General features: G+C 39.2%; 1 protein-coding gene across 1 annotated transcript in view; it reads right to left on the bottom strand.

The window, feature by feature from the left end:
• The window catches only part of LOC145670651 (dynein axonemal heavy chain 1-like), a gene marked incomplete at its 3' end in the record, with an annotated part of 1,762,390 nt that overhangs the window by 111,680 nt on the left and 1,631,389 nt on the right, over window positions 1–19,321 (bottom strand). Inside the window, 4 exon segments of the mRNA XM_081739441.1 lie at window positions 525–799; window positions 5,625–5,841; window positions 9,625–9,789; window positions 16,327–16,515. Of these exon segments, the coding sequence (XP_081595567.1) occupies window positions 525–799; window positions 5,625–5,841; window positions 9,625–9,789; window positions 16,327–16,515 (846 nt within the window).

The raw sequence follows: 19,321 nt of genomic DNA, 5'->3' as shown, positions 1-19,321 counted from the left end.
AGCTCCCTCCCGAAAGTTAGCAAAGCCCCTTCCGAAACAAAATAGTAAATGCACCACTGGTGGTTCCTATATACGTTACTGCTGAAACATGTATTTTTGGATAGCGCACATGCTAGTTCCTAAGTTAAGTTTTGAGCTCCTTGGTGGCTAAGCAGTTAGCATACGAGCCTCTGACGTGGGAGACCCGGGTTCGATTTCTGGCGGGAGCTCATGTGGTTCGGCTTCCACGTTAATCAGTAGGTCCACGTCTCATATAGCCTCGCTGCTAAACGGGACGTTAAACTCAAAATCAACTCAACTCAACTAAGTTAAGTCTTGTCCAGATTACGGTATGTCTCATAGTATTGGGGCTATGGACCTTTAAAGTTCATTTTTCATGTTTTCGGCAGCCTATAACTCCGAAATGACAGATTTCTGCACCCAGGTTGTTCTATACTTTTTGTCTTATCTTGGTGTCAGAAATTACCTCCCAAGCGTTGTCGGTTGCTTTGAAACGCCCTGTATATTCACTATAAATTACTTACCTTATTTCTAATCCATTTATTGGCTTGTCCTTGGGGATCAATAAAGAGAGGCCACCGCTTCGAATGTTGCACCATCACAGCGTTCTCAGTAGAGAAAATATCGCGAGGCAATCCTTGAATCTGCCATTCGCGAATCAACACTGGCTCCCCAAGTGTCTGAACAGGCGAACATTCTTCACTGTGAGGGACATTTTGTTCAGTCATATAATTCAACCATTCTCCTATGAGAACGTGTCTGTAGGTGGCAGTGAAAGGAGCCAGGTACGCAACGCATCCTGCAATTAAAAGAGAAAGTGTTACCTATGGTTAAATAAATAATAAAGTACTTCACTACCCCGTGGCGAATTTTTATTAATTTGTAAACGATAGTGGTGAGCTCTGTGGTCTTTCTCAGTGCCAATTCTGGTTCTAGATTGTACATGGATTTTTTAAGCTATTTATTGTAAATAATTTGTCTGACTTTGAATAAAAAAGTTTAGAAAGAGCCCCATAAAATGCTTCTTGTGGAGTATTGTGCTGTATGGGGCAGAAACATGGACATTACGTAAAAATAGTTAAAAACGAATGGAAGCTTTCGAAATGTGAGTGTGGAGAAGAATCGAGAGAATTAGTTGGGTCGAGCGGAAAACGAATGAGAATGTGAGGGGAGAGAAAATAACAATTTTGGATATTATTAAGAAGAGGAAGAGAAACTTGTTGGGACATTGGCTAAAAAGGAACTGTGTCATGAGATACGTGCTAGAGGGTATGGAGGCAGGTGTTACGTGTTGTAACTTTATATATAAAATAAAAAAAATAACGAGAATAGTATTAGAGTTGTGTCTTAGTTTTCTTTTGTTTAAGGGTTAATCAGCGCCGCCAAGTGGTTGGTTGACGAACTATACCATCATGTATGTGAAAGATGTGTAAGGCCGCTTCATACTGAAGTTGGTGATAGCAAGGGTAAAATATATCTAGTGTAGAATTGGATACTAAACGAAATCCACATTATTACGACGAGTTTGAGCAGATTCTGTAATGAGTTGTGATATTTCGCTCTTCTTATTAATAGAAATTTGATTAAACTTTGATATAAGGTTGTTCTACGAATTAATACTAAATAGGAGGATAAAAAAAATGGATTTATGTGACTCTGTGGACGTATAAATGGAAGGTGTAAGTCTCATTAGAAGCATATGTTTGTGGTGCATAAAGACTCCAGTGTTCAAGATTTGTTAAGTTTTGTACATTCGTTGGTTTATTTAATTCCTATAAAGATATATTCGTTCATAAGAGCTTATCATTTAACCCGAATGAAGAACTTAGTGATATATTTCTTAATGATCATTTTTTTTTTTAATCTGTTATTTCGCGGCAAGTAAGTAATTTTCCAGGTGAAAGAAAGCTTTATGTCATATGGTCTCTGCAATATTCTGGTGAATTTAGTGAACTATTGTTTCTCTCTCTCTCTTCTTCAATTTCACAAGTTAATCAAACAAAACGTGGGGTGATTTCTCGGCTGGGATCACCTTACCCTATGCGACTGTCCATGCTTACTTCGGTAGGGTCACATGAGCACAGCGTAACACAGGAAAGAGATGGAGGGGGCGAAGGGGTCTACAATTAATGGACGATACGAAAACAGAGAAATCACACGTAAAGATGAAGAGGTTATCGGAAGAACGTGGAAGATGGAAGCTTTTCGGTTGCAACAAGTAACCTGCTAATAATGGCAGAATACCTATGGTGATGATGATGATTGTAAAAAGTTGTTACCCTGAAAAAAATATAAGAACTCAGGATTGTCTGAAAAATAATTTAACTGGTGTATTACAATTCTTACTAGACGATACTAAAGTGAGCAAAGGGGAGCACCTTGCGATGCCATGATATGCCCCCCGATTGTCTCCCCAGACATGTATTTTAAGGTATGTTAAACAATATAAAATTATCATTTTCGGTATAAGCAAAAATAACTGTTTCCTACAACTTCCTCTGTCTTCCATTCATTCCACCCAAGAAATTAAAGTTGGCATCCTTTCTGCTTGTACTTCTGCAATTCCTCAATTGTGAACAGTTTTGTTCTCATGGTAGAAAGTATCTATTGAGAAAATCACGGTTATTATTTTCTTTACATGTCCTCCTATCAGAACGATCAAATAACGCGGTTGTCCCTTTTAAAGAATTCCTTAATTTTGTTTTTTGTCTTAAAAGCAACGAAGTTTTCATAGTAAATAACAAAATTCACAGGGGTTCATCAAAACGAATGCACGTAACGAGAGCGAAGACTATACAGATCAGCCAGTGGCGTATTTAGGGGGGCTTCCGGGCTTAAGCCCCCCTTGAAATCTTACTTACTATAGTAAAGTATATGAAATATCTTGCAGAATTTTAACATTTTCAGGCAAAGCCCCCCCGAAAGTTAGCAAAGCCCTTTCCGAAAGAAAATCCTAAATACGCCACTGAGATCAGCAAACAAAACGATGTACAGCCAGTTGAAGTTGTTGTCGAGTAATGTTGCGAAGGTGTCGGGAGCGACAATAAGTCATGAGATCGCCAACATAAAGGAGACCACGAACAGGAGACTTGAACACTGTTGACAGCGATAGCAAACAACATGACACTAAGTACACTGTCCTGTGGAATACCATTTTCTTGGACAAAGAGCTCTGAAAGACTAGACCCGACACGCACTCGAAAATGTCGCTCATGAATTAAATTCACATTAAAGTGAGCCATACGCCCATGGAGATCCCAATCATATAATTGTTTCAATATACCGTAACGCCATGCGTTGTCATTTGCTTTCTCGAAAAAATAACAAGATGTTCTCCGTTGAGGAAGGCATCATGAATCTGCCTCACGAGATGAACGAGATTGTTACTAGTGCTTCGGAAAGATCGAAACCCACCCTGACAGCTGTTCAAGAGCGAATTAGATTCTAAATTTCACACACAGAAGGCGTATATTTATCATGCGTTCAAATAGCTTACAGACGCAGCTCGTAAGACCAGTAGGTCTGTAGCTCATAGGACTAGTTGCGACTTTCCTTGATTTCAAGATGGAAAGAACTTGAACCTTACGCCAAAAGGATGGGAAAAATCCTCTAATCAGATGCGATTATACAATTGTAATAATGCAAGCAGTATAATTACGAGACAGGTTACGCAACATTTCATAACAGATGCGGTCAGGTCCTAGGACAATGTTGGACGATTCACGGAGAGCAGAATCAAATTCAAGCTTGAAAGGGACATTATAGTGTTGACTGTTGGCGGTGCGCAAGTTTAACGAGTTTCGCTCTAACGTTGCTGAAAACGAGCAAACGCTCTAAGGTAGTGTGCAAACTCAAAGATAGACGCAAAGTGGTGGCCCGAAGTGTTAGCTATCTCTCAAGAGTTAATCTCTAACCACCATTCACAGATAAATGAGGTATAACAACAGAAGAATTATTACCAGTAAGAGAGCGAACCGATGCCACACTGCAGACACGGGTATTCGACATAATTTTTTAACTTTGGCGTTTCGAAAGTTTTACAAGGCGTTGAGCTCGAGCACGCAGAACACGAAATTGCTGAAGATTTTCGTCAGCCGGATGACTACTTACATCAACCATTCAGGACATCACTCCATCTAGTACTGCTGAATGCCTATGCGGTTCACTCCTCCATGGCTACGGGTCCATGCGCCTTAAATACCACAAATCCATTTATTGGACACAGGATATAGCAAGATTGGCATGCAAAAAAAAAAAGCAGTCCACATCCGAGGCCAATCTTTCTACTGTGCTCGATCGCAGGTTTTAAATGCCGAGTGAAAGGCCCGGCACAACCCCCAACTTGGAGGACCAGTGGCTGACCGCAGTTCCGAAAAACTGGGCGATGGAGTCAAGAGATCCCCATGCCGGGATTCTACACAGAGAAAAATCCGTTCTCCGGACAGCGGTATATTGTACAAATTTACGGTATCCTCTTGCTCACTATAGAAATCAGTACGGAGCATACGTTATCCGTATGCTACATAAGCACTGTCCTTAGATGTTACATCATGCCGTTGCAGGATGTCTGACATCTAACAGTTTTCCGTATATCACATGCATATACTTTTGTTACCTTCGTCAGCTATATGTTATATACGTCCATTTGTATGTGAGATCCTGACCGCCTACATTGTTTCATACGAAAAGTACGTATGGATGGAACACTTATACAGAAAGTATTATAAAACATGCTTTTTCAGTTATACGTCTGCTGTACGTTAAGTCCAAAAACTACAGGAATTACGCATGTAACCTATCTTTTTAAGTATGCCACCTACAATTTTTTTTCTCAGTGTACAAGAATGTGCCGAATACTCGTGGGGCGATACAATCTTCACAATATGGGCAGTTAATGTCATGCACTAAACTGAAATGAGAGAGATAAGACTGTCTGACATGCCACAGTGTAAGGATTACTTCATACGCAAATAAATCAGGATGAAAAATGAAATAAAATCTTTAAGTTTAACGTCCCATGGTTATGCCGGTTAGGCTAAAGGAGACAGTGATAATGAGATATGAGTGAAATGGTGGAATGAAGAAAGTGGGAGGAAACGGGAGAACCCCGAGAAAACTCACGCGCACGGTGTTTGTCCACCACAAAGTCCACACGGCGCGAGCTGGGATCGAACCAGGGACCCCAAGCACCGGAGGTGAACTCTACCACTGAGCCACCGCGCCACCATAAATCACGATGGATAGGGGACTTAAAGCTACATCAATATACAAAATCATATGGAGAAATAAACACTATATAAAAATAAGATTATTCAGAATATGAGGGTCCAGCTCAAGGGTCATTAATTCCACACAACTACGGACATCGAGCTTGAATTGCAAGTGCTTGACACCTCCAGAAAGAAGGTTTTTATTAACGTATTCCAAGAGTTTCATTAACATTGAGAAAGTTGTTTTGTTGTATATACAAGGTAGCTATTTTGAAGATGATAGTCTGTTAAACTTAAATAAGTAAAGTACTTTCTTGTTAACAGAACTAACTTTGAAATATTTTTGATGCTCTCTTGCTTTTCGGCTAGTAGTCTACTGTAACTCAAACGTATAATGAGTAAAACTGACAATACCTGCACTAAGTAGTACATCGCCCACAATATTGACCAGGTCGATTTTAAATTGGGCTGAAGAGTCTTGCCAACGGCCAGCTTCGCCTGCGAGTCCTCCTGTTAGTTTCTCAGCTCGGATCATCCTATCCTCACACAGCTTTATGTTGCCTTCAAGTTCCGCTTTCCTCGCTAAACAATCGTCCAATTTCTCTTGCAGAACTCTTAAGCCCTCCGAGATCTAAAGGTTGGAGAGAAAAGCTTTGGATTAACTTACTGCTATAAAAATAAGAAATGTACAGGTAATCCAAGAAAAGTTCATAGTTAATACTGTAGTGCCTTAAATATTACTTATTACTGTTAATAATTCATTTGAAAGGAAAGAAGGCGAGTTTGTCTAAAGCTGTTTGTACTTACGTTGAAGTTCTTCGAGAGAGTTTTGGAATGTTAATTTGGAGAAGAACCGGAGAGATTAGTAGGTTTAGATCTTGTTAATAAGATGTCGACTTTCAATGGTTCGAGAAATGGATTAATTAATGGAAGTTCAATTGGTATGCCAACAAAAATGCTATTTGTTCCAGTCACAATATCGTGCCGTGAGGGGGGCGAGCGAGGTGACGGCCCCGGACACCGAAATTCGGGAGGAAAAAAGAATATATATAAAAATGGAAGGGAAAAGTAATAAAAAGTGCTCAAAATCAAGGAAATGCAGGGTTTATTTTTGAAAATTTTCTTACACTTCGTGCCTACCATGGTGGCGCTTTGATTCTGGTTTGTCGACCTCATTCATATATACCGGGGAGGGGGGGAGCACTGTCGTATACTCTCGCCCGGGGCGCTGATTTTCCACGGCACGGCACTGCCCAGTTGCAACAAGAATAATGACCAAGGTCTGTTCGAAAGGAAATGAAATGAAATCTTCCCACGATTATGCCGATTGGGCTAAAGGGGACGGTGATGATGAGAAATGAATGAAATAGTGAAATGAAGAAATGGGAGGAAATGGGAGAAGTCCGAGGAAACCCACGTACACGACGTTTGTCCACTACAAAGTTCACTTGGCGCGAGCTGGGATCGAACCAAGGATTCCACGCACCAGAGGCGAATGCTCTACCACTGAGACACCGCGGCCCTCAAGGTCTGTTCGAGGTTCCAACCATGCTGTACGAGGTCTTTTCATAAAGAAATCGAATTTTTTGAACATAATGGTTCTTATTGTTTGTGGGAGTTATTCAGATTTATCTCCTTGAAAATAATTCGTTCTACTATTAATACATCGTTTGGATCACGTATTCCATTGCTCGAGTACATTTTTTGAAATAATCTGGTGGTCTCTTAGTGATTTTTTAAAAAAAATATTCCCTGTAATCGGAAACTGCGACCTTTCAGCATAGATTTCAACTTGAAGAACAGGAAGAAGACTGTAGATGTCAAATTAGGTTAATAGGCTGGTTGGAATACATGATTCATGTTGATATCGGCAAAGCTGCCTAATCAGGAGCGCCGTATGGAGCACTATAGTGATGTAGGCCATTACTCTTTTCTTCCTCAAACATCTCACCAGTGATGTAATGCTCGACCGTTTTCAAAAATATAGCGTATACACGCTCGATCAATCGTAAATTTAAGATGATTATATATAAACATTAGGTGAATGTACTCCCATATCCACCCCATTACATCCCTGCTAGTCACTTGTAAATAATACTTCCTGCTGACAGGGGCGTAAATAAGGATCCCACAGACCCTGCATTGCGGGGTGGGGGGGCTCAAGCTATCAGGGGCTCCCAAATCGTGAAGTGGGACGTAGAGAAGGGGCCCCGCTCCAGGCTGTCTGTGGGAGGGCCCCCAAGTCTTTAGATACGCCACTGCCTGTTGATGGTTGACTAAGTGGGACGTATTCATAAGAAACACCACCAGAAAAATCAAAGAAAACAATAAGCATGACTTACGTTTGAGTGAACATGACATACTTGCTTAGGTCTCGGCGAAGATTTCCCTACCCATCGGGGTGACCGTCTCTTTGTTTCAACGTTTTAGTTATAGACCCAGGCCTCGCCAAATTTTGCAGCAACGCGATGTATGTTGAATTTTTATAAGTGCGATCACATAACAGAACGATTTTCTGGCTCTTACTTCTTCACCTACTTCACAGATGGTCAAACATGTCTTAATAGTGGTTTTTCTACATGTCTTTCTTTTTTCCCCTTGAAAAATCTTAAAAACTTCCTTTTTTCTCTAAGAAAGAAAATTGGCAACCCTAGGTACAACCAGCGCCGTGACTTAGATATCTTTCTGGGGGAGGGAAGCATTAATACGCGTATTTGGGCCCCCTAGAAAAGTAGTTTTTTCTAGTTTTTGGGCCCCCTCTTTCATCTTTCTCATACTTTATGGCCTCCCTGGAGTTTGTGGGCCGTCCCGCACGGCAAGGTCTACAGGGCCGTTAGTTACCTCCGGGCCTGTTCCATACATGACTAATTAATTAAGAGGACAATATTGACAAATCTTAAAGCCAGACAAGTAAATATTATTTCAAGAGCCCCTAACAGTAGACATTTCTAACTGAAATGGGCCCAGGACTCATTTTTGTTTTATTGACCTTTTGTATGTTGTTTTGGTTATGTAATGTAGTGAACCTCTTTCATGTTTCATTTATAATTTCATATTCGTATCGTATATGGAGTAAGAAAATTTTGTCTGAAAATGGGCTCCCCTCGAACGGCGGGGAGCTTCCCTGGGGGCAGTTGCCCCCTGCCACCAACAAGTTACAGCCCTGGGTTCAACAGTAAGAAATAATAGACTATCCAACAATTAACGTTGCAATTAGCCGTTTGACAATCAACTCAAATTGCAAATGTAACAACTATAGAAGAAATAAAATTTGGATTGAGATCGCAACTATACCTGAAGGCAAATTATTGGTTCGCCACGTATACTTTTAACTATTTTGGGCGAACATAAATCAAATGTATTTCTTCAATTGCTGTTTTCACAAATTACCACTTTAGACTGAAAATCTTGTCACAGAGACTGTAATTTAACTTTCATTTCAAAGACAGATAATACATAGAGGAAACTATTTAACAGAACACTACTCTCCTGAGAGACGTTCTCTTTGGCAATAGCCAACATATTTCTGTACGCTAGTTCTTCCATGTTTTTAGCTAAATTATGCAGTTTAGGCCTTCAATTGCAAATAGAGACAGTCCTTTAACTCTCTTTTCAAAGACAGATAATACGTAGGAGAACAGAACTTCTCTCCTGAGACATGAGTTTTTTTTTTTTTTTGAATTACCTGCCTTCCCTGCGTACGCTAGTTTTTCATAGTTTTAACTAAGGTCTTCATTTTGGCTATAGATTGCAGATTGTGTGCTACAGAGACAGTAATTTAACTCTCATTTAAAAGAGAGACAATACATAGGAGAAATTCTTTTGACAGAACGGAACTGCTCTCCTGAGACATGTTGTATTTTGGTAATAGTGTGTATTTTCTCTAGGTAAGCCCGTCCTTTAATGGATTTAGCTAAAACATGCAGTTTAGGCCTTAAATTGGAGATCATGTGTTATAGTGACAGTAATTTAACTCTCATTTGAAAGACAGATAATACATAGAAGAAACTGTTTTGACAGAACAGAACTACTCTCCTGAGGCATGTTGTCTTAGGCAATAGCAATTTTCTCTAGGTACGCCAGTTCTTCCATAGATTTAGCTAAATCATGCAATTTAGGCCTTAGTTTGGAAGTCTTGTGTTATAGAGATAGCAATTTAACTCTCATTTCAAAGAGAGACAATACATAGAAGAAACTTTTTTGACAGAACGGAACCACTCTCCTGAGACACGTTGTATTTTGGTAATAGTGTGTATTTTCTCTAGGTACGCCCGTCCTTTCATAGATTTAGCTAAAGTATGCAGTTTAGGCCTTAAATTGGAGATCTTGTGCTACAGAGACAGTGTAATATAACCCTAATTTCAAAGATAGAGAATGTATAAATGAAACTGTTTTGCGAGAAAGTACTACTAACCTTAAACATATTCTCTTTGGCAATGGCCAACATCTTCTCTGTGTACGCCAGTTCTTCCATTGCTTTAGCTAAAGCTTGCTTTTTTGGCTTCACATTTAAAGCCACAAAATAATATTTATAAATGGCGTGCACCCACATACACAAAGATTTACAAGCCTTTGATACCTGAAATTAGAATTAAAAATATATGGTTTAATAAGGACATCAACACAGATGCTATTTTTGTCCTTGTCACATGATAAGGACACGCAAATAGCCGACACATACTTCACTAAAAAGAATTGTACAAACAGAAGGTCTACACAGTAAGAGATTGCAACAACTAAAAGATTAAAACACAGATCACGGATAGACTAAACAAGAAAATAAAACATAAAAGAATATATAAGAAGAGAAACAATTAAAATAGCAATAAGAAAAAATACAAGAAAAATGTAACGTTAACCATTCCAACCTCACGAATAAAACTGACAATCTGATCATTAAAAACCACATTATCTCACCAAATACGATTAATACTATTAGTTACTCCTAAATACTCTTTGAGGTCTGAATATTGTAGACATTCTACAAGAATGTGCCGAATATTCAGTGGGGTGATATATTTTTTCACAATACGTACGGTTAGAGCCAATCACTAAACAGTAATGTGTGGGATAAGAGCGACCAATACGCAGGCATGTCAAGATCACTTCGTCCTAGTAAGTATCACTTATCGTCTCTGCTAATTGCTCAAAAAAGATATGTGTCTGAATGGAGATTATTTTTGTTGACCTGGTTCCATTCCGCTTGCCAATAAGAGTGCGCCGTTGTGGTAAGAAGCTACTAAGATTAGAGCATGGCAAATAGTGCTCTAGTGCAACATCTACCAACGCGGTGTTCTTGGCTGTTGTGTCGGCACGATCATTTCCTCAGATGCTGGCATGTCCTGACAAAAGAATGTCTTACATGGGTCATGTTTACTAAAGACATTTTGTAGGCTTACAATAATGCTTTGTAAGTCAGTGCAGATAAGCACACGACGCAGCGACAATTTGTTAGTGTAGTCTGGGGCAGGCTTAATCGTTGTTAGTTCTGCCGTAAGTAATGAACATAGGCGATGCAGACTAAATTCTAAGCCTCTTTTTTTTTTTTTTTTTTTTTTTTTTATCACGATGACACAGCCAACGTATCTTCTTTAGAACCGAACCACATTGAAAATGGAGTACTTTTCTAGTAACAGTCAGAACTACTGGTAGAGCTCCTGGATACTTGTATATTGTTTGGTATGTGATGACAACCTAAGATTGAGCCTTAGTGGAATCAATCACCATGGTGGAAGAACACAAACATCTAGATGATCGCACAAATTTGTCTAACATGTAACTCTCGTAAATAACTTATTTATTAGAAATACACTTAAAAAATGCATTTTTATTCTTTATAAGGCGCTCTGTAGAAAATAATATGAAATGTATCTAGGTTATTTGAGCAGTATTAACAATTTAAGTTTTAGTTTTTGCATGTCATTGAATATTTCTTCTTCTTGTTGTTCACCTCAACCATAGGTTGGTGGGCAACATGGAAATTTTAAAACATTTCTCTCGCTTGGAGAATTGTTTTATACTTTGGTAAGGCCTCTTCTTCGGAACTGCATCTAGATATTCTATCCTTGGTCTTCTTCTTCCTGGTTTACCTTCTGTTTTTTCCTCTATCAATACGATGATCCAATCGGAGTGTCGAATAAGATGGCCAAGCATGCTGTTTCTTCTTTTTCCTATTATCTTCATGATCTGTCGTCCTTCATTAGCTTCCTTTAGTACGTCTTCATTCCTTTTCCTTTCGGTCCATGATATGCACAGCATTCTGCGCCAATACCACATTTCAAATGCTTCCACCTGGGATATTTCAGCTTTTCTCAATGTCCACGTCTCTAATCCGTACAGCGCCATGCTCCATATCAATGTCTTAATAAATTCTTTACGAACGTCCAGTGACACATTTCTTGATGTTAGTAGTCCCCTTTTCCTATTGAATGCTTGTTTAGCCTGCGCTATTCTGGAACTTCTTCCGTCTTTTTCACTTCCGTCCGAGGATATTAGACTTCCTAAATAGGGGAACGTCTTGACGTCTTCGATTTTCTCTCCATCTATCCATACGTTTGTCCCTTCCTGTCATGATCTTGTGCATTTTATCACTTTCGTTTTCTTCTTATCTTCATTTTGCATGTTTTTTCCAGTTGGTCGTTCAAGTTTGAAAGTGCTTCTTGCATGTCCTCATCGTTCTCCGCTATCAATGCTATGTCATCTGCAAACCTTATTGTGCTGAAAACCTGACCATTTACTTTTACGCCTTTCTCGTTTTTATCCAAGAATTCTTTCATAACCTCTTCTATATGGACATTGAATAGGAGAGATGAAAGTCCACATCCTTGCCTCACTCCTTTACTTATTTTTGTTTCCTTCTGATCTCTTCCTGTAACAGCTGTCTGGTTCCTATAGAGTCCGTATATTATTCTTTTGCTCTGTAATCTATTCTCAGCTTCTTCAACGCTCTGAACATGATATTCCAATCTACGTTGTCAAAAGCTTTCTCTATATCTACAAATGCTATCACAATTGGTTTGTTTATTCTGATGTGCTGTTCCATGATCAACCGTAGACATAGTATTGCTTCCCTTGTTCCTCTTTTCTTCTTGAATCCAAACTGGTCCTCCGATAACCGTTCTTCGACCTTCCCCTCTATTCGTTGTGCGATAATTTTGCACAGTATTTTTGATGCATGGGAAAGCAAACTTAACGTTCTGTGTTCTTCACATTTCCATGCACCTTTTCTCTACGGGATAGGTACCAATATGATTTTCTCGAAGTCTCTTGGTATTTTTCCCGAGATGTTCATTATTTGAATATTTACGTTCATTATTTCGAGTTAAATGTTAGCGGCTCATTCTTGAATTTAAGTGTCTATTTTTCTTACTTTCAGAGCCAAAATGCCCAGTTGTACCAGCTTCAAAGCTGCCAGAAGAATTGCATGGAATGGAGACTTATGAAAGAAAAGAGAAGAGAAAAAAGGAAAGAAAAAAGGGAAAAGGAATACGATTGAATCTGTAACTTAAGTAATTGAATTCATTAAAAATAATACTTGATACTTGTGCTTTATTATGTATAATAGCATATATTTAACAACGATTTAATTGATAATGATACTCGGATTGTAATTGGTATTAATGGCTTCAAAGCGTTATACAAAATTCTCAAGTTTTTTTTAAATGAGTCATTGATACGAGCAAGGATGTTATAAAATAGAGGATCTGTCCCTACAACAAAATCTTGAAGCCTTACGTCACAGTTTCGCCACCCCATCTCTGCCCACTCCGTCCAATAAGATAGCAATGTTTTGAGCCAACAATCATGGTGGGAACGAAAGTAGCCAATCAAACGATGGCGAAAACGAGAATAGCCAATCAGATGATGGCGGAAACGAGAGTAGCCAATCAAACGATGGCGAAAACGAAAGTAGCCAATCAAACGATGCCGATGCTGGGTTTTTGTTTCGCTTCATTGATTTAATAGTATGAAGATACATTAGGGCAGATTCTCTATTTTATTAACATCCTTAAATTACAGTCGCAACACTGTTTTGCTCTTCGTGCCATGTGATTTCTTGGGGGAACGTTAGTTCAACCAAGGACATCACCTGACCGCGACATGGTTAGCTGGAGAAACTCTACTTATATATTTTTGCTTACAACGAATATATGTTACTCCAAATTGACTGATAGTAATATTTTTGGCAAAACGAATTTGCCGTCATTTTAGGATATCTTTTGGGAAAAAGTTCACTCCTTTTAAAAACTTTGCGCCCTTCTGTCGAAACAGACGAGCTTGGTTAACCTAGCAATTGCCTAATCGAGCTTCAGACCAATTAACTAAACCTCTACTTACCACGTAACACGCTAATGAAGATTAGGCTTATCTTATTTGATTGAGTGATTGGTTGTAATTTTAATTGGGACGTCAACACCTAGGCTACTTATTCCCGTCACGATGAAGCCAATGATTATACATGCTGCACATTAGAAGTTGAAAACAAGACTTAAAAAAAAAAAAAAAAAACTGTTGCTCTTAAATGCAGATGTTAAAACAAAAACAAAGTCACAAAAAGGCTTAAAGAATGAATAGAAAGCATACAACAGAAAAAAAACAACAATAATAACACGGAAAACGAATCAATAAAAAAGAATCTTAAAGAACGTTAACTATTCCAGTTGCACGAATACAAACAGTAAAGATAATATTATAACTTAGAAAGATAATATTATCACCAGAAGCCTAATTAACATTTTTAGACAATCCTAAGGCCTGGATATTATGGACAGTCTACAATAATGTGCCGAATACTCAGTGAGACATTACGGAAGGTTGTTCCCTTTATATCCGACCATTTTTGATGGGTACCCACCTTACGAGATACAGAGGCGCCAGACCAATCATGTTCTATTGGATCCCAAGCAATGTGAATTATCACACGAGATCGCAGCTTCTATTGCAGCGAACTCCGACGCAAGACAGGCATGGGAATTCTATCCCACTTCTCCCTGCAAGCTTTCCATACACAATCTAGGGTGCTCGATCGGCGATATTGTAGACGTCGTTTCAACAGTCCAAATGCGTAAAAATCCATTGGACTGGCATCTGGGCTTTACACAGCAATGTCTTCAAATGAAATGTCACGAATTCCTAAATTTCTCTGCCATTTTCTGATAAAAACGTGGTAATGCTCTGCGCTATGACTCGAAGACTTGTCCATATGTATCGTTACTCGGTTTGCGTCCAGTCCATACAATTGTGGAGGGCTTCCCCATAGATAGGTGTCAGAATGGATTCTTGAAAGTATTTTGCACGTTTTTGTCCACCTTACGTATCATTAACTTTCTCTCATATTCGAATCCGGTTTGGGTACAAAACCTCGCGGCCAGAACCTCACGGCGACAACCTCGCGGACCAAAACCTCGCCTGGCCAAAATCTCGCCTCCCAAAACCCCGCGGCCCAAAATCTCGCCGGGCCGAAACCTCGCCTGGCCAAAACCTCGCCGCCCAAAACCTCGCGGGACAAAATCTCGCCTGGCCAAAACCTCGCCGCCCAAAACGTCGCGGGCCAAAACCTCGCCTAGCCAAAACCTCGCCACCCAAAACCTCGCGGGCCAAAATCTCGCCGGGCCAAAACCTCATCTTCCAAAACCTCGTGCCTCAGAAAATCGCCATACCCAAAATCTCGCCTGACCAAAATGTAAATGTTCCAACAGATGATAAGGATGACGGTATAAAAGACGCTGTTTCAGAAGAAATATCACGGGTATTTGACCAAGTCATATAAAAATTCTATTTCTGTATTAGAGGATTTCAATGTGAAGGTAGGACGACAGGATGTTTTTAAACTGGTTATAGGGAAAGAAAGTCTGCATAAGGAAAGTAATGACAACTAACGGGTTAGTTTCGTGAACTTTGGAACATCCAAGAACTTAAAATTTTAACAAAAATCTAATAATATTTATGAAAGTATGAAATAATATATGAGTTTTTACGACGTCCCTTGATTATGTCCTGTAGGTTAAAGGAGACGTAGATGACCAGGATGAAGGAAATGATCGAATAAAGAAAGTGGGAGGAAACGGAAATAACCCGAGAAAGCCCACGCACACGATGTTTTGTATCTTCTTCTTCTTCTTATTATTATTATTATTATTATTTGTAATGTGGAATTGCATATTAAGAAACTCATTGGGTAAATTTTAAAGAAAAGTTTCATTCGAGGCGAGGTTTTGGCCACGCGATGTTTTGGGTGGCGAGGTTTTGGCCCGGCGAGATTTTGGCCACGCGAGGTTTTGGGCAGCGAGGTTTTGGCCACGCGAGGTTTTGGCCCGGCGAGATTTTGTCCCGCGAGGTTTTGGCCCGGCGAGATTCTGTCCCGCGAGGTTTTTGCCCGGCGAGATTTTGTCCCGCGAGGTTTGGCCGGCGAGATTTTGAGCGGCGATGTTTCGGCCGCGAGATTTTGTCCGTATCCCATTCGAATCCCGTAACAACTATAAAGCCACGAGGAATACTTTCCCTGCTTTGACAAGCAGAGTTGCAGCGTCCATTGCCGTCATATCAATATCACGGTATATGAACGCCCGAATGTGACCACTAACCGTGAGATGGGCATACAATTCATCCATTGTGCCAACTTTCTTCCATTTGGAACCCGCCAGGTACTTTTCACACAGTTTTATGCACTTCGTCTTACGTTCGGAATGTGACACGGTAGCAGTAGGTATACACTGGGTTTCCACACAGACTTCAACTTGAGGAGCTTGTATATTGTTCTGTTCACAGTTGACGGTGCAAAGTGCAAATATAGTAGTCATCCCGAGAGTTAACCGATCCTCCCGACACTGTTTCGCAATGCATCCGTACGAAAACTTAGCAGAGAAAAGGGGACATTACGAACCTTTCCAATACCGGTTGATTTTCGGGGGCATTTGATAACACACATTAGCAACACTCACGCAGCTATAAGATTAGACACGAACTCAGAATTCCAGCACGATATGCCAGGTGGCGCCACCGAATCGAAAATAGTCGGATATATAGTAAACAACAGTCTTCAAATAAGAACGGTTACCTCCACGCAGTTTTGATATGAGAGAGTCTTATGGAGGAGAGAGCTAGCCTTAAGTCTTACCTTGGCTATTTTGTCCGGTTGGAAGTCTGGGTTATTAATGTAAGGCACTACGTTCTTAATAACGGCGTCCGGAATATTATCCTTGTCAAATTCCATCAGCTTCTTCAGGAAGTCTCCTGGATCTGCCAACAACCCTCGCGCAGAATCCCAGTAGTCCACCTTTTTTTCTCCTGGCTTTGCACCAGCAACCTGTTGATAAACAGAAACATATAAAATATTTTATTACGTATCTTGTGTTGAAATACACTGCGTACCACATTAACATTTATAATAATAATAATAATTAGAGACCGGATTTTAAGGTGCAAAAAATGTGGTAGGAAAAAGGGAATAAAAGATGCTGAAAATCATTCAAAAAGGTGCAAAAAAGGTGTTAATAGGATATCTTTATTAATTGCTATAGTATACGTTACGTGAACATCCTTTATTCATTACACCAGCAAATATTGTTAAAAACTTGGCTTCAAACATTTGACATAAATTGCAAAATTATCTAATCTAAAACTTGTAAAACATTCAACATTCTTGTAATAAAATTGTGGTTAAAACCAACTCGGTATTTAAAAAAGACATTAATTTAGCAATATTGTGGCTTGAGAAACCGTTACTTACTACTGGGTTTTCGGAAATTCGTTATACTTGATTATGCACAACATTTCTGTTTGCGAATGTTAATTTCGCTTGGAATTCAGGTGATCCTTAAACATTGCTTGACATCAATGAAAACCAGTGGTGCATATCTTGTAAGCACAAGGAGAGGAAGCTCAGTTGAAGTTACAAAGGTTTCTACGCTCTATTATTTCGCAAATTCAGTTCAAATTTGTCCCTAGAAAATCCGTCAAGATTACGTCTAAATTTATGGAATATTATGTGTAAACCAGATTGAAAATAGAACATATTGTTCTGTCCAAATTTAAAACAAAAAATAGAAAAAAAGGGACAATAAAGGTGCTGAAGGCTACAAGAAGTGAAAAAAAGGGGAAATTTTTATTAATTTAGCCAAAAAGGTGCAACATTCACGAAAAAGGTGCAACAAAGTGCGTTCATTTCAGTTCGTTTTATGCCTGGAAATACATATTTTGAACTTTGGTTGTTTAACAACTACATTTTTAGAAAAGGCGTTGTACCTTAAAATCCGCTCTCTAATAATAATAATAAGAGCAATAATAGAAAATTTGGTGCAGCGAACAAAGATTTTTTGGGCTCACTTTCTTCCATTCTTTTTTCTTCGACTTCAAAACTACACTAAACCAAACTATTTGAACAATTTTGTGGATAGAATTAAAATTAAAATTGACCAGTATCTTTGAGATTAAATAAAACTGACATGGAAGTAGTAGGCCCCCCCGTATGGCTTAATGACTCATAGGTCAAAGGTCAATGACCTTGGCCCGGGGTCAATGACCTAGGGGTACCTAGGACCACCCCCTCTAAATTTTGGCAGGGGTACCATGGCCCACCCCCTAAATTTTGGCAGGGGTACATAGGACCACCCCGCTTAAATTTTGGAAATTGCCAAATCTAAAAATTTGGTATGGTAGCCTAGGACCATAGTATGTACCTCTATTAGTATTGGGTGTCTATGTCGTTCCCTTTCATGGGTAAAAAATTGCCAAAAATTCAAATTTCGGGGGTTTTTGACCTAATTTATCCTCTTGGATGAGGTGTTATTACCCTATATGGTTATATGGGCGTATACAGGGGTCTATTACCTATCATAAGACATGGGTATATTAATGCACCCCTTGAAAAATTTGGGAGGGGTACCTTGGCCCACCCCTTAAATTTTGGAAATTGTCCAATTTAAACATTTGGTATTATAGTATAGGACCCTAATATGTATTATGATAAATTTGGATGGTCCACCTCGTTCCCTTTTAGGGGTACCAAATTGCCAAAATATAAACGTAAGCAATACGTAGTACCACGTGTTTGGTTTTGACCTAATTTATCCCCTTTGATGAGGTGTTATTATCCTATATAGTTATATGGTCATGTATAGGGGTCCATTACCTATCATAAGACATGGGTATATTAATGCACCCCTTGAAAAATTTGGGAGGGGTACCTTGGCCCACCCCTTCAATTTTGGAAATTGCCAAATCTAAAAATTTGGTATGGTAGCCTAGGACCATAGTATGTACCTCTATCAGTATTGGGTGTCTATGTCGTTCCCTTTCATGGGTAAAAAATTGCCAAAAATTTAAATTTCGGGGTTTTTTGACCTAATTTATCCCCTTTGATGAGGTATTATTACCCTATATAGTTATATGGTCGTATACAGGGGTCCATTACTTTTCATAACATATGGGTATATTAATGCACCCCTTGAAAAATTTGGGAGGGGTACCTTGGCCCACCCCTTAAATTTTGGAAATTGACCAATTTAAACATTGGGTATTATAGTACAGGACACTAATATGTATCATGATAAATTTGGGCGGTCCACCTCGTTTCCTTCCAGGGGCACAAAATTGCCAAAATATAAACGTAAGCAATACGTTATACCACGTGTTTGGTCTTTTGGCCCAATTTATCCTCTTGGATGAGGTTCTATTACCTTATATGGTTATATGGTTATGTATAGGGGTCCATTACCTATCATAAGACATAGGTACATTTGTGCACTCCTTTAAAAATTTGGGAGGGGTACTTTGGCCCACCCCTTAAATTTTGGAAATTGCTCATTTTATATATTTGGTATTATAGTACTGGACCCTAACATGTATTATGATAAATTTGGGTAGTTCACCTTGTTCCCTTTTAGTACAGGACCTCATTATGTATCATGATAAATTTGGATGGTCCATCTCGTTCCCTTTCATGGGTACGAAATTGCCAAATTTAGGTACAACCACGTGTTTGTTTTTTGATTTAATTTATTCCCTTGGATGAGGTCCTATTACCTTATATGGTTATATGGTCATGTATAGGGGTCCATTTCCTATCATAAGACATAGGTACATTTTTGCACGCCTTTAAATTTTTGGGAGAG

This window comes from Thermobia domestica, chromosome 14, assembly GCF_964235325.1.
Source record: "Thermobia domestica chromosome 14, izTheDome1.hap1.1, whole genome shotgun sequence".
Taxonomy (NCBI): Eukaryota; Metazoa; Arthropoda; class Insecta; order Zygentoma; family Lepismatidae; genus Thermobia; species Thermobia domestica.
Note: the sequence above shows the minus strand (reverse complement) of the source record. Positions and strands in the feature narration are given on the sequence as shown.